Genomic DNA, 14475 nt, shown 5'->3' on the forward strand with positions numbered 1-14475 from the left:
CTAGGCTAGGCTACAATCAATAGGCCTAGAGATCAACATACATTGAGCACAGAACAGGCCTGTAGGACAAGGCATTGTAGGGTTGATTCATTATTAATTCATTTCACTGAATAGGTTGAAATTGACCACATCCTGTATCCTAACTCTCACCTTAACACATCACTACCAGCCCGAAGGATCATGGACACTAAGCCAAACATATTAATGGATAACTTTGATTATGTTGACTGTCAGGGTCAAGTAGCCTAGAGGAAGGTCAGGCATATAGACAGAAATTCCTATTTCAATTGCTTTCATTTTTTTTTTCACTTACAGAGGAGACCCTTGAATTATTTTCTTGTAATCATTCTAACAATCCATAACCTGCGCTAATCCAGAGTTGAACCACATTTCCATTCAGCAGTGTCTTGCCTGGGCAATAACAGTGGTGTGGTGATGTCTGTGCTGAGAAAGCTGAGCTGTGCTGGGAAATGAACAAAATTGGGAAGCTTCCCTTGACAATCATGCGTTGGGGCTTCTGTGTTTCAGTGCTCAGTGGCTTTTAGTGTTACAATACTGTTCTCTGCTGGTGGAAGTAAGATATTACACTGTCTAGACCTTTGGACACTTTGTGTACAGGTAGGCATGTAGCCTAGTCTTCTTTATGAGTATGAATATCCTCTTAAGACCCAGCCATTCATTTCTGTCCGCTGTGGGGGACATGAGTCTAAGACCTGTAAGTCACACGCCCCATTTATGCCATATTTGAGTCCTATTGCACTCTCAAGAGGATATAGTGGGCTTTCTGGTGATGTAACAATTGTATGTGTGTGGTTAACACAAACCTTCTTCGAAACAAAATGGTGGACATTATGTTTCTATTGCTAATAATCAAATTGTTTCCTAAATATAAGGGGCTTAATTTCAAATTAGAGAGATTTCAGAAATGGCCAGTAATTTTAACAGTTTTAAAAACATTACTTTTATTTAATGACAGCGGGTCTTTTCCTCTGGTTTTTAACCAATTTCCATGCTTCAGAAGGCAGAGGGCAGGGAATGAGGCAGGGAGGTGTTTTATCATAATTTCTCATAAATAATAAAGGGTAGTCAGTCTTAAAGGTGCAGTGTGACGCTAGTGGTATCTCATTTCCAAGGGGAATATTTTCACCCCTATGTCTTGCCACTTGGTTTCGAGGGACAAGGGCGAGGGGTAAGATGAAGGGATAGGGGAAGGGATAGGGGTAAAACTGAGAAATTAGATTGGCCCTTAGAGTCAGACTTAAGCAATGTGCAGGCTCTCCCGTTTACAGGGAAATGAGAATATACAGTACGCAGTACACAAAAATGACCCTATTGGCTTATGTAATTGATGATGCATTTGTTAAAAATGCCTTCACACACAGAATTACCCATCCAATCACCCCTGCGCTTTTGCCATCCTAGAGTGCCATACACACTCATCTCTGGGGTCCATCACACAGGGGTCAGGGGTCTCTAGGGGTCCCTAATACAGCTCATACTCTGGGCAAGTCTCTGATTGATAGATGGCCTCACAGCACGTCATGCTAGTTCCTCACCACATGTAGTGAATGGAGAGTGCAGTCACTCCTCCTGGGCTTAAACCCAGGCCTACAGTGTACCATACCTGCAACGTGACCGCAACGCCAAAGACCTTATGCTCATTGGTATGGCTGTCAGAGTGCATAGCCAACCAATTTTTTGTGGGGGCAGCCGTGGCCTACTGGTTAGCACTTCGGACTCCGGTTTAAACCCTGACCAGGGTTACTTTCAAAACGTATTCCGTTACAGAATACAGAATACATGCCCAAAAATGTAATCTGTAACGTATTCCGTTACGTTACTCAATCTGAGTAACGTATTCTGAATACTTAGATTACTTCCGCATTGAATTGGATTTTATAAGTGTAGGAATGCGGCCATCAAATCCTGCTTAGGCCTACTAAACAGGCCTATTCTGGTGTGTTCTTCTGTTCCAAATGGCTGAAGTGTTAGGCCCACATAGGAGAATGTAAAGTCAACTATGCTACCTGATACAACTTTAAAATAGCAAGGTGACCACTAAAACTACTGTACAGCAGGCGACTAGGCTAATTAAAACAAACTAAATAAATAGGCTACTTTAAGGGCGTAGCCAGAAAATATATTAGTGCCTGTGAGATTTTTCGGTGGCATCAACCCAGTACAAGTGAGGGGCGCATATGACAGGTGGAACGCAAATGACCTGTAAATGTAAACACTATCTAGGCTACTGTATATCAGTGCTCTCAAAATGAACGTGATTGCGTAATGACAATCAAAAACCGCACGTTAAAATATGCTAGCCTACTCGCAAGAATAATTCTTCAGAGGCTCCACCATATTATATAATTCATTTTAAAACGTAGGCTAGATCTAATTAGAAAAAAAAATAATCCATAAAGCTATTTTAAGTTAGAATAAAAAACTTAGAATGCAGTGCCTATTTTAGAGATTGGTTTAATTGTAGGCCTAGGTCTAAATCAACACGTGAACTATAGGCTCTGTTTATTGATTAGCAAACTGTGTAACCGATTGGCCGAAGTAGCCTGAGCTATTAATACTTGGGAAAATATCCTTTGAACAGACATCAGGAACCGCGATCAGTGAGGAACAGGAGTTACCTCCACTTACTTTACTCCTAATTTGCTGTGCAAACAGTCATTTCAGGGTCTCCGATGACGCGTCCATAATGCGCGCTGGCTGCGTTTTGAGGCTAGTGCAAGACGGCGGGGCTTGGATTTAAACATGGAAATCATAGATTGCTTTTAGGAGCTTCTGAGTTGCCTAGGCATGCAAGCCGCAAATGGACCGTGGAATCCCCCCGCACCCCCAGCCGAAAATATGCCGCGTCTCTGGTATGCTTTGGGATGGCAAACATATTTTTTCACATTCCATAATGGCGCCAAAGTCAGTGGGAAACACTAACTATGATAGAATGCAGTAATGCACCCGTTAATGTCTGCCAGATCAGGAACATGCACATATACTCATAATGGTTTGCCAAGCGTAACGTTAGTTCGGTGCTAAAGTTACAGGCAAGGTTAGCTATCAAGACCTTGTCTAAGACACGTTGAGAAACGTTGCTAGTTTGAGTGGCTTTAGCCAGTCATGTAACGTAGAGTCCGGTAATGTCATTAGCAGCTAGCAGGCTCACGTCATCTGTATTAGTGAAAACCTAAGAAATGAAACTATTTAAATGCATAAATTAACGCTATAACTCACCTGAAAAATGATGATTTCTGTAGTTATCCTGGAATGGGAGAAGAGGGGAACAGGAGTACACGAACAGACGAACAGGAACAAATTAATTTATGGAAAAACGATTATGGATTAAAAGCAAACAATGTTTACACCTACCTAATGCATTAACTAAGCCTAAGAATTCAAGCATAGTATAAAACGTTTTCTAAACAACAAAAACAGAAAGGATGCAAGCCGCAAATGGACCGTGGAATCCCCCCGCCGAAAATATCTTCCCGCGCCTCTGGTATGCTTTGGGATGGCAAACATATTTTTTTCTAATCAAATTTTAGATAATGGCGCCAAAGTCAGTGGCAAACACTATGCTATGATGCAGTGATGCACCCGTTAATGTCTGCCAGATCAGGAACATGCATATATACTCATAATGGTTTGCCAGGTGTATCGGTAGCTAACGTTAGTTCGGTGCTAACGTTACTGGCAAGGTTAGCTATCAAGACCTTGTCTAAGACACTTTGAGAAACGTTGCTAGTTTGAGCAGCTAGCTAGCGCTAGTATTAGCCAGCCATGTAACGTTAGAGTCCGGTAATGTCATTAGCAGCTAGCAGGCTCACGTCATCTGTATTAGTGAAAACCTAAGAAATTAAACTATTTAAATTCATAAATGAACACTATAACTCACCTGGAAAATGATGATTGTATTTATCCTGGAATAGGGGAATAGGGTAACAGGAGTACACAAACAGACGAACAGGAACAAATTAATTTATGGAAAAATGATTACTATTAAGTATAATATCGATATATAACTATTATTCTATTATCTATTAAGCTATTAATGTATGAATCTACTATATAATCTACCACTATTACAAAATCGCTCACTACGCTATATCTCTGACCGCTCTCCAGCTTTCTCAAAACCCACAGCTCTAACGGTTTTAGAAATGCATTTACCAAAACGGAGAGTTCCCGCGCTTGAACATGATTGGCTGTATCGCGTTCGAAGTCGTTCTTGTCATCAAGATTCTAAGTTACAGCATTCCAACTCGTCCTGCAACAGGCTGTTCCTTTCCGTTATTAACCAGAAGAACATTAATTTTGTTAATAACACCGCCATTTTGGTAGCAACAACTATGAAAACAGACCAAAATTAAAATGGCTACCAAGAGATTAAATTAATTTATAACAGTATTGAGTTGGTTGATATGTGGTCTGAAACAGACGTCTAAAAGACGTCTTTATTTAGACCAGAATGGACCGGCCAAACAAAGACTGATTTTCTACGTCTAATTTTGGTTGAAATCACGGCCATAACGGACCGACGGGATTTAGCCCAGATATCAACGTCCAAAAGACGTTGTGTGCTGGGTGGGCTTTATTTATTTAGAGAGTGAATAAACTTATGAAACAGAGAAGTATCGTCATGTAATCCATTGGTTTCAACAATGTAACTGTATTCTAAATACCAACTATTTAACTTGTAACTGTATCGGAATACAGTTACTCATAATTTGTATTCTGAATACGTAACGCCGGTACATGTATTCCGTTACTCCCCAACACTGATGTCCATGTACATGTTTCTCCTTCATCTACCCATGTCCTTGATTGCCTAGCCTTTCTGCCCCTGTTGCTCTTGGGTGCTCCTTGTTGGTGCCCCCCCCCCAATCCCAATCCTCCCCCACCTTTTTTATGCAGCCCTTGCCACTTAATCTACTAAACCCCTCTTCTACTGCACTTTTTACCCCCCCCCCCATTAATGCACAAATAGGCTGACACCAGACATAATTTCACTGCATTTCTTACTTCCAGTAACTATATGCATGTGACAATAAACTTCCTTGTATGTTCATCAACATTGGATGGAGATAGATAGATAGATAGATCCTGCAGCAGAACGTGCAGCAAGCACATGCATTAGACATGTCGTTGTTGTTAGTGTTAACGCCAATGAGGGGCGTTTTTGACGCCGACCACTAAGAAGACCACAGCAATGGTAGACGTGAACTGTAGTTTTTAAAACACATGCATCGCGATAGCCTACAAATGTCAAGTTTTCTGGAGAGCACATGGTGTGATATCCCGCCCTCTTCAAATGTAAGCATTATGATTGGCGAAAACTAGTTAATACACAGTCATTATTGGCTCAGTCGGGCAGGACACCTTTAGCTTATCCTGTCCGACTAGGTTCATCCGTAAAATAACAATGGCGGCGCTCACGGCTGTACGGTGCTCCCGAGGGTTGCTGAATGGCTTGAAAGTTTCATTTCAGACATTGACACACGTGAACCATGGGGTAGCTGTAGCCACCACATCAAATATCTTGCGGCATTCAAGATATTATTCTGTAGGTCATCTCACGGTTCAAGAGCGCATAGAAAAGAAACGGAATGCAGCGCTCGTTGGAGGAGGTCAGATGAGAATAGATGCACAACACAAAAGGGCAAGTGGAACTTTTGTCAGAAATTCTCAACTTTTATAGGTGCTTCGGACGAATTTGTCCACCCGAAACAATTGAAGTAACATAACTTAACATCAGCAAGACGTCTTTTGTTTTCTCAACAGGGTAAATTGACAGCAAGAGAGAGAGTCGAACTGCTGTTAGATCCTGACTCTTTCGTCGAATATGACATGTTTGTCGAACACAGATGCTCGGATTTCGGGATGGAGGCAGATCGCAATAAGGTCTGCGTTATAACTGTAGATTTGCATTCATGTTTTGTTCGATCGCCAGGGCTTTACTAAAAAGTGTTTCATAACTCTAGAGTAACCAATCAGAGGACGTCATGAGAACAACTTGTGTTTTGTTGTTGATGTTTAGTCATTATCTGCAGCACGAACATGAGTTTGCTAGATGGGAATAAGGAATAAGTCTGCCAAAGCTTTCCTCCTCTTTAAAGTAAACTAGGCTGCATGTACAGAGAGACCCAGACTGTCAATGGAGGAAATGTTGGATCTCAGTAGCAAAAAACATCAAGGGACTGGGCTCAAGTGGAGTCAGACTGCTGTGTGCAACAATGCGTTTTATAAACACTTGGACTTTGGGTTATTTCTTATTCTGAGGTCGGACAAGCCACACACACACACACACAAAGAAAATGTGATGGCCAGTTTGTCTGATCTTTTTGATGAACCTTTCTTCTGTGCAGTTCCCGGGTGACAGTGTCGTTACTGGACAGGGCAGGATCAATGGCAGACTGGTGTACGTATTTAGTCAGGTAAGTGAAATGACGTTGTCATGGGTATGTCTTCATTTGTCGAAGCTCAGTTTTCCATGTCTTATGGTATTTCTGTCTTCATTGACAGGATTTCACAGTGTTTGGAGGAAGTCTCTCAGGAGCTCATGCCCAAAAGATCTGTAAGGTGCGGAAAGGATTTGAGTGCTTTCATGGTGTTACTGAATCACTGTAGTGTCAAGGAATTTTCAGTTGAAGTCCATGTTGGAAATGTATGTTTGTTTGTTTGTTTACACTAAGGTCATTAACAGATGTGTAACTGTGACTACAAGCTCTAGCTTCCTAGATCTATCTTTATTCCTTGGTCATAGATCATGGACCAGGCGATGATGGTGGGTGCCCCTGTGATTGGCCTTAATGACTCAGGAGGAGCCCGCATTCAAGAGGGAGTGGAGTCTCTGGCTGGATATGCAGACATTTTCCTGGTAAAGTCATTGAACGGGAGCTAGATTTTAGGTTATTAAAGGTGTTAAGTGAGGCTTTACTTTTCTTTTCACTTACTCTCTCTTTCTCTCTATCATGTAGAGGAATGTGATGGCTTCAGGTGTAGTCCCTCAGATCTCCCTCATCATGGGTCCTTGTGCTGGAGGTGCTGTCTATTCACCTGCGCTGACCGATTTCACTTTCATGGTGAAGGTGAGAATCTGCCAAAAGAGACAGTGACCATGAGTGGGTCATCCATGTTTAATATCCACTGTTCTGAGCATTTACACTTACACAATGAGGACTTACACTCAAGCTACATCATAAAAAAGAGACCTTAGTGTAACATTAAAAACTACCTTGCAAACACCAAAAGATAACCGAGGAAGATGGTACAGGAGGTTAAGTACCTGCCAGAAGAGTAGTCAAAGGAGATTGTCAATTTGTATGAGAAGCCATGCAAGCAGGTATTTGAGCCCACTGAGGTAGTGCATAGGGCAAAAAAAAGAAGGGGCCCCAGCCCCCCAAGCCTTGGGGCTTCCCTCTGGCGAGGTGGTGAGATATGGATGTTTGTCCTTGCTATGACACATTGAACGAACGCCCAGTTAGGAAGGATTCAAACCAGGTATGCACTCTGTCAGAGATCATCTGCCCAAGTTTGAGAGTATAGATAGTAGGATACGGAGGTTGACCATATCAAGCGTTTCTGATGAGTCAAGCAAGATGAGCACCGATGACCGGGCTGCTGCTCTAGCTGCTTTTAAGGCTTCTGTCACCGACAACAAAGCTGTTTCTGTGGAGTGGGCACTTTTAAAGTCAGCTTGATTTGGATCAAGGAGGCTATTACGAAGTTCTGTCACCTGTTTGGAAACTGCCCTGTCGATAGTCTTAGATAGGAATAGGAGGAGGCTTTTTAAGCAGCTGTGTTACCCAAGCCAGTTTAAATGCATCAGGAAATATGCCAGAAGCCAGTGATGCATTAATCACACGTGTGATTGCTGGCATGATGGTAGGAGATAAGACTTGTGACCCGAATTGAGTCAAGTCCCACTTTGCTGACAAAACCCCCAAGATCAGATTGACACGTTTTGTCTTTGCTCTCATCTAGGACACGTCATATCTGTTCATTACGGGCCCAGATGTAGTGAAGTCAGTGACCAATGAGGATGTGACCCAGGAGGAGCTTGGAGGAGCAAAGACGCACACTGCTGTGTCCGGTGGGTGTCTCAAGCCACAGTCCACTGCACTTGCAGTTGGACCCTTTAAAAAAACAATGGGAAAAACCAAAAAGAGGTCACACTGAGGTCACACTGAATGAAAACACTGGTTATTGAATGTTGTCATGAAAAGCTCTTTTTGCATGTGCGAAATGTATGAATCTGGTACTGTTGGCTCTGGTATTGTTCTTGTTGCTCCAGCCCTACTCATCCTGCCCCCCAATCATTGGTTTTCTTGTTGACATGTTAGAATAACACATCCATATGTTCTGCCATTTACAGGTGTTGCTCACAAGGCCTTTGAGAATGATATAGATGCACTCCTGAACCTTAGGGACTTCTTTAACTTCCTCCCTTTGAGCAACAAAGACCCATCTCCTGTCATGGAATGTCACGACCCCAGGTATTTCTTTTATCGTGTTCTGTACTTTACCTATTTGCCAGCAAGGTCCTTCGAGGTATACTATGAAGTGATTAGTGGTATGTTGAGCCTAAAGTCTGAAGTATGTTTACATTTGACAAACAGAAGCAAACATTCCTTGTGATTTTTTTTTTCTTTTTTTTTTCCCGTTTAACTTGCATTGGAACATTTTTGTATAAAAAGGTCAATTGTAAATAGTAAACAAAATAGCAAAAAGGGCAATCAATACAAACTTCTGCCTGTGCTTGCTGAATATGAATGAACCACTGGCTTTAGACTCAACACACAACTTACTTGTTTCATAGAATACCCCCCTATAGTTGTAGGCAAATGGCATAAGGATATTGGTCTGGCAACAAATTACTTTTTTAGAAATTAAAATAATAAAAAGAATTGTTTTCTTCTTTCTTCAGTGATCGTCTTGTTCCTGGCCTTGATACAATTGTTCCCTTTGAAACCACTAAAGCCTATGACATGCTGGATATCGTTCAGGCAGTATGTATCGTTAAATTCTAAAAAGTCCAGAGAATGTTTAGCCCAAAGGATGCCACTGATAGGGTTTTGGTTGCATTCTGTTTAGATTGTGGACGAAAGAGAATTTTTTGAAATCATGCCAAACTACGCCAAAAACATTGTTGTGGGGTTTGCCAGGATGAATGGCCGCACCGTGGGCATTGTGGGTAACCAGCCTAAGGTGGCTTCAGGTTAGTCACCCATGAGGATGAATGATTTTTGCACTGATTGGATGTAATTATCATATTTATGTTTCAGGATTAATAATGGGCACAGCCCATTGTCGATGCTGATGTGGTCTCATTTTCTCACTTGCTGTAGCCTACATTTGGTTGTCTGTCTCTTGTTTTGCATGCAAACCTTAGGCTGTCTGGATATCAACTCCTCAGTGAAAGGGGCTCGCTTTGTTCGTTTTTGTGATGCCTTCAACATTCCAATTATTACCTTTGTGGATGTGCCTGGATTTTTGCCAGGTATTTGTAGGGTTGTTCATCCTTGTTTATCCTTTACATTTGGTGCTGCCCAGTGCAGTTATAGCCTTTTGTTAAATCATAAAAAATAGATGTGTAGTGAATCTCTTATGATTGTCAGGCACCGCTCAGGAATATGGAGGCATTATCAGACATGGGGCGAAGCTGCTTTATGCATTCGCAGAGGCAACCGTTCCCAAAATCACCATCATCACAAGAAAGGTGTGTTGATAGTGAATGAAGGCTTTTGTGATCATCTCTGATGAGCAATTTAAACTGATGTCCCGATGTTGTGTGTTGAAAGTGAATGAAGGCTTTTGTGATCATCACTGATGAGCAATTTAAACTGATGTCCCGATGTTGTGTGTTGACTAAAGGCCTATGGAGGGGCATATGACGTCATGAGCTCCAAACATCTCCGAGGGGACTTGAACTACGCCTGGCCATCTGCCGAAGTTGCTGTCATGGGTGCCAAGGTAACAGCAGCTGCTCAAAACAATGAATGCGTACTGCACTGCCGTCAGTGAATAAACAGGAAGAACCATAAAACGTACAATTTGTTATACAAAATAAAACGCTTCATATTTACTTTGAGCATTTAAAAACAGATCTTTTGTAATAATGCGGAACTATATTCAATGTAACTAGGGGATTACAAGGATATATTTTTAAATGATCAGACTTTTTGAGCAATGTTGCTGGCCATGGCACATGACCGGTTCCTAGTTACCGCACACCAGCATTGCTCAAGAGTGGATGATGGTGACAAGTTGCCCACTGATGATTAAAGAATGAACAAGATGGCTCAGCAACTTTATTAGAACTAAAACAAGATTGCACAGCAACTTCACTCAAAATGATGTCCTGTGCATCATCACTGGAGTCTCACCACAGAAAAAGGATGTAGTATTTTATGCACAGTGACTCACACATCTGTGAACTTGTTCAGGGTGCTGTGCAGATCATCTTCAGGGGCAAGGAGAACCAGGCGGAGGCTGAAGCCGAGTATGTGGAGACGTTTGCCAACCCTTTCCCTGCCGCTGTCAGAGGTACTGCTGACCACTGTCACCACACCGAAGCCTCCCAGTCCTGTGATATGTGCTCTCTCATGACTGTTGCTGCAATGTTCTCTGATACCCAACTTTTCATTCTTCTTCAGGTTTTGTTGATGACATTATTCAGCCCTCAACAACCAGAAAGAGAATCTGCCGAGACCTGGAGGTCCTGGCCAGTAAGAAGCAAAGCAACCCCTGGAAAAAACATGCCAACATTCCCTTGTAAAGCTGTCTGTCTGGTGTAATTGATTGTGTGTGCGGTTATTTTGTAGATAATGTAGGATTGAGATCCATAATACTACACCAGTTATCCAATGATAACTAAGCCTTACCTTAAACAGAACTTTTGTACACTATGTTCGCGAAATCTGTTTGGTCCACCATGTTGTAGTGTGACCCTTTGGGTTGAAGTGTATACTGATTGAGAATAAACACAACAGTACCAAAAAAAATTGATTACATGTTTTTATTAAAAAAGTGACTTTTCATTAGTCCACAGAAAAAAATCAGAACAGTTTCCATTAAAAGGGAAAGTGATACATCAGCTCTAAGTTGTACAAAAGAAACACACTTTTTTATATTGAAAATGTACAATTTACAGGGTTACTAGCAAAACCAATCAGGGAGCACAAGGGATAGAAAAAAGGAGGTTGACATGAAAACTTGGGCGGTATGATATGACACCGACAGGATTTTTCTTTTTTTTTTTTAAATACAGGACCATAAAGCACTTAGACAATGTGGCAACTGATGAGCTTCATCCATGCTTTAATTATTGTAGCCTTTCATTTTTAAATTCCAATTCTTAAGTCTCCAACATACTTTTTTTTTTTTTTTTAGCTTTTTTTTTTCAGTAATCCAGTCCTGTTTTGATATGGGTATGAAGTGAATGTTGTCCACAATTTGGCAACAATATACATCCAAACAGACCTGTACAAACATCTGACAAAACTCACTAAAATTCAGAAATTCATACTAAAAGCTACCAATTGAAAATATTGTTTTTAGGCATCGTGTTTGTTTTTTTTCTATAAGGTTTTAAAAAGCCAAAATACATGATTTATGGTGGCATCTGGTTGTCCTCAGGCTTTTATCGAAGGCCTGAGTGTTCAGTATGAATCTATCCAGGAGGACTCTCCTGTACTGACAGCCAATTCTGGTCACTGACTGATGTTGGCCAGTTCTGTGAATGCCTATGCAAAAGCCACCCATGTCGGTTATCTGCAGACCTCCGTGGTGGTCTGAAAACAGCTGTGCTGCCTCTCTGGCGCATATGGTCAAAGAAAATGGAGAGAATGGCCAAGAAAGAGTTCCCATTAGATTCAGTTCCATGAAGAGCCATGGACAGCTTGTGACCTGATAGAAAACCACACCACAGTTAACTGTCCAGTGTGCCTACACAGTGAGGAGCTAAAACATAAATATGTACATCTTTAAAATGTGGGACCGTACATTCCTACGAGATAAAAGCGTACCACAATGTAAACCCAATCCAGTGTGAATCACCTTATAGCTGAGCGGGTGATGATGCAGCCTGGTAGGATGTCAAAGTGACTTCCAGATAACCCCCCCCCCTCCACCCCACCCCCCTTTCTTTTAAGATCTTCATAGCTCTTCAGTCACATAGTTTGAAATCCCCTCTTTAACAATAATACTTCTCCGGTATAGTGTTCATAGGAAAGGAGGCACCATCACTCTGAAACAGTAACATCTTGGCACCACACCAGTTTCTTGCCCTCCGCCTCCTCCTCCTCACTGGATAAACAGGCACCATCTGCGTTTTTGACAAGTCTGCGGTCCCCGGGGACTCCAAAGGGGTTTTATCTTCTCCCAGAACCTCATCTCCATATGTGGCACTTCAGAACATGGGCATTGTGAAACCCTACAGGGAGAGAGGTTTGAGCTTTTTAGGTATCTGTTACCTTACCAGACATGCAGTCATGGACACGCAATTTTGAACAGTAAGGTTTTTCCTACTGGGCGTCAACTGCAAGAAATTCGTAATTTAATATTAGCCATTGGTATTAGCTACTTACTGATTCATCCTCAATCATAGCTGCTGAGTCAAAGAAGTCTGGTCTCAACTCTGCTCGTTCACGTCTGTTCCTTGATGGAGGCTGAGGCGAAAGTGAATGATGTTATGCAAGTTCACACTCACTTGAATACATCTGTGTTGGCAGCTTTTGTTTATGATTCACTAAGCAAAAGTGGATACTTGAGGTGGAAGCATCTATTATCTGATGCAAATGCATTATGTGAGAAACGGTACTTAAAAACACAATACCAACCAAGTCAATGACCATAGTGTCCTCAAACTCCTCGTTCATGTCCTCCAGCTGCCCACGCGATGACATCATGACGTCCTCGAAAATGGGCTCCGCGTCATCCTCCATGAGACCGCGCCTGTCATGCGGAGCACAAAAGCAAGTATCTCACAAACAAGCACACTTGACGTGTCAAGTGGCCCTCATCAACAGCAGCAAACCCTTGGTATCTTTCTTAAGCGTGCCTGTGCATTTTAAAGACAGTAAATTGAGATCACTTCTGTGCATTATGGAGAGATGATGAGATAGGCGGGGTATTTGTCTTAACTTGCTCAATGTGGAAAACCGTGACAGTCCTTGTTTGCCTATCGGGGGATATATCGACACTGTCCTGTGGCCATGAAAGCAGGCGTACTCGTGGGTGATGCGTCAGGGTCAAGGCATGGGCGGTGACTTACACTGTCTGCCGGACTCCTCCACTGCGGGCCTTCATGTAGTTCATGGCCGTGCGGTCCTTCCTGCTCACCTCCTCCAACTTCTGCTGGCCTAGCCACGATATCTGCATCTGAGGACTATACACACATTCACACACACACACACGCACGCACAGAATACACAAGTATATTCAGGGTCATATTTTATTCACTTTTCCTTCAGATTTTTTGGACAACAAAGTAAAGCCTGCAGGGCTAAACCTCTCTCCTGTTCAAAGTAAAGCCTGCAGGGCTAAACCTCTGTCCTGTTCAAAGTAAAGCTTGCAGGGCTAAACCTCTGTCCTGTTCAAAGCAACTTGAATCAGAGATGGGGACGAGTCTGATACAATTTACATATTGCTTTTTTTCTCTAAATGTATTCAAGTATTTCTATTTTATTTTATTGGTGCATATACTTTAGGAAACATATGATGAGCTTCATGTCCCCTTTGCCATAATGTGCAACGTAATGCATGCGCTATGTGCGCCCACCCACAGATCAAAAAATGCCTTTACCATGGTGACAAAATTCCTGCCGGAGTTGTGCCTTTTCTCTAGCCTAGAAATCTAGACGCACTCTAGCGGCAGCAAATGTAATTTTCATGTAATCTAGCAAGTCTCCGTTGGCTTGCGAGCTGGAAAAATCAAACTTCGATCAGGCCAATTACATCGTGTATAGAGTCAGTGGGCGGGCTTAACATAATGATGGCAGAGTTGCGATGGTTCTGCATGAATTCCCTGCTACTTGAAAACAAAGAAGATGGATGCTGCTGCTGGCGAACAGCGCTACTCGAGTTAAGCTTTTTTTAAGGTGGCAAAAGTTTGCTGAACTAGCCAATTAGCTCTGCTGGTGGGAAAATGTATGTGACTCATGAGCTCTATTGCGTGCAGATGGAATTTGAAAGACGACCGTTTATCCCGCCTCTCGGAATGTGCACTGCCAATGGTGAGTTCCCACACCCGTGAAAAAAATATATAATGTCCGCAATGTTTCGTTAATGTACAAAGGCATTGTTTCGACCCTGCTTGGTGAGACCCAGCAGGGTCGAAACGTTGCTTTTGTACATTAAATATGGGGAATAAAGCAGTGTTGCGGACATTATATTTTTTTCTTTCACTGGAGTAGGTTTGTTTTTGTCCTGCACCTGCCAGAAGGTGGGATGTGCACACAATAACTTTTT

The 14475-nt window shown here is 42.2% G+C and overlaps 2 protein-coding genes across 3 annotated transcripts in view; one reads left to right on the top strand and one right to left on the bottom strand.

Annotated features, from left to right (window-relative positions):
- The first annotated feature begins 5415 nt into the window (after positions 1–5415).
- On the top strand, positions 5416–11003 carry pccb (propionyl-CoA carboxylase subunit beta). The gene is made up of 15 exons (XM_076295419.1): positions 5416–5665; positions 5788–5907; positions 6372–6440; positions 6529–6585; positions 6770–6883; positions 6984–7094; positions 7990–8098; positions 8381–8501; positions 8933–9014; positions 9100–9223; positions 9398–9505; positions 9624–9724; positions 9880–9978; positions 10452–10551; positions 10662–11003. Exons 1-15 carry the CDS (start codon positions 5429–5431, stop codon positions 10781–10783), a joined length of 1674 nt encoding a protein of 557 aa, XP_076151534.1. The 5' UTR covers positions 5416–5428; the 3' UTR covers positions 10784–11003.
- Positions 11004–11008: 5 nt separating this feature from the next.
- The window catches only part of stag1a (STAG1 cohesin complex component a), a 43940-nt gene continuing 40473 nt past the window's right edge, over positions 11009–14475 (bottom strand). For both annotated transcript variants that reach the window (XM_076295418.1, XM_076295417.1), the window contains exons 31-34: positions 13280–13393; positions 12846–12960; positions 12594–12674; positions 11009–12439 (exon numbers count right to left, since the gene is read on the bottom strand). In XM_076295418.1, the coding sequence (XP_076151533.1) occupies positions 12416–12439; positions 12594–12674; positions 12846–12960; positions 13280–13393 (334 nt within the window). In that variant the 3' untranslated portion in view covers positions 11009–12415. The remainder of the gene's footprint in view (positions 12440–12593; positions 12675–12845; positions 12961–13279; positions 13394–14475) is intronic.

Source organism: Alosa pseudoharengus, unplaced genomic scaffold, assembly GCF_046254945.1.
Source record: "Alosa pseudoharengus isolate Yale_2024_CS ecotype anadromous, Long Island Sound unplaced genomic scaffold, YU_APseudo_1.1 YU_APseudo_1.1_scf_2, whole genome shotgun sequence".
NCBI classification, from domain to species: Eukaryota; Metazoa; Chordata; class Actinopteri; order Clupeiformes; family Clupeidae; genus Alosa; species Alosa pseudoharengus.

Coding starts and splice junctions, on each gene's coding strand:
- pccb (XM_076295419.1), top strand. CDS start 5,429: ATGGCGGCGCTCACGGCTGTACGGTGCTCCCGAGGGTTGCTGAATGGC. Junction 6,441..6,528: donor TGGTGTACGTATTTAGTCAG/GTAAGTGAAATG, acceptor CTTCATTGACAG/GATTTCACAGTGTTTGGAGG. Junction 7,095..7,989: donor ATTTCACTTTCATGGTGAAG/GTGAGAATCTGC, acceptor GCTCTCATCTAG/GACACGTCATATCTGTTCAT.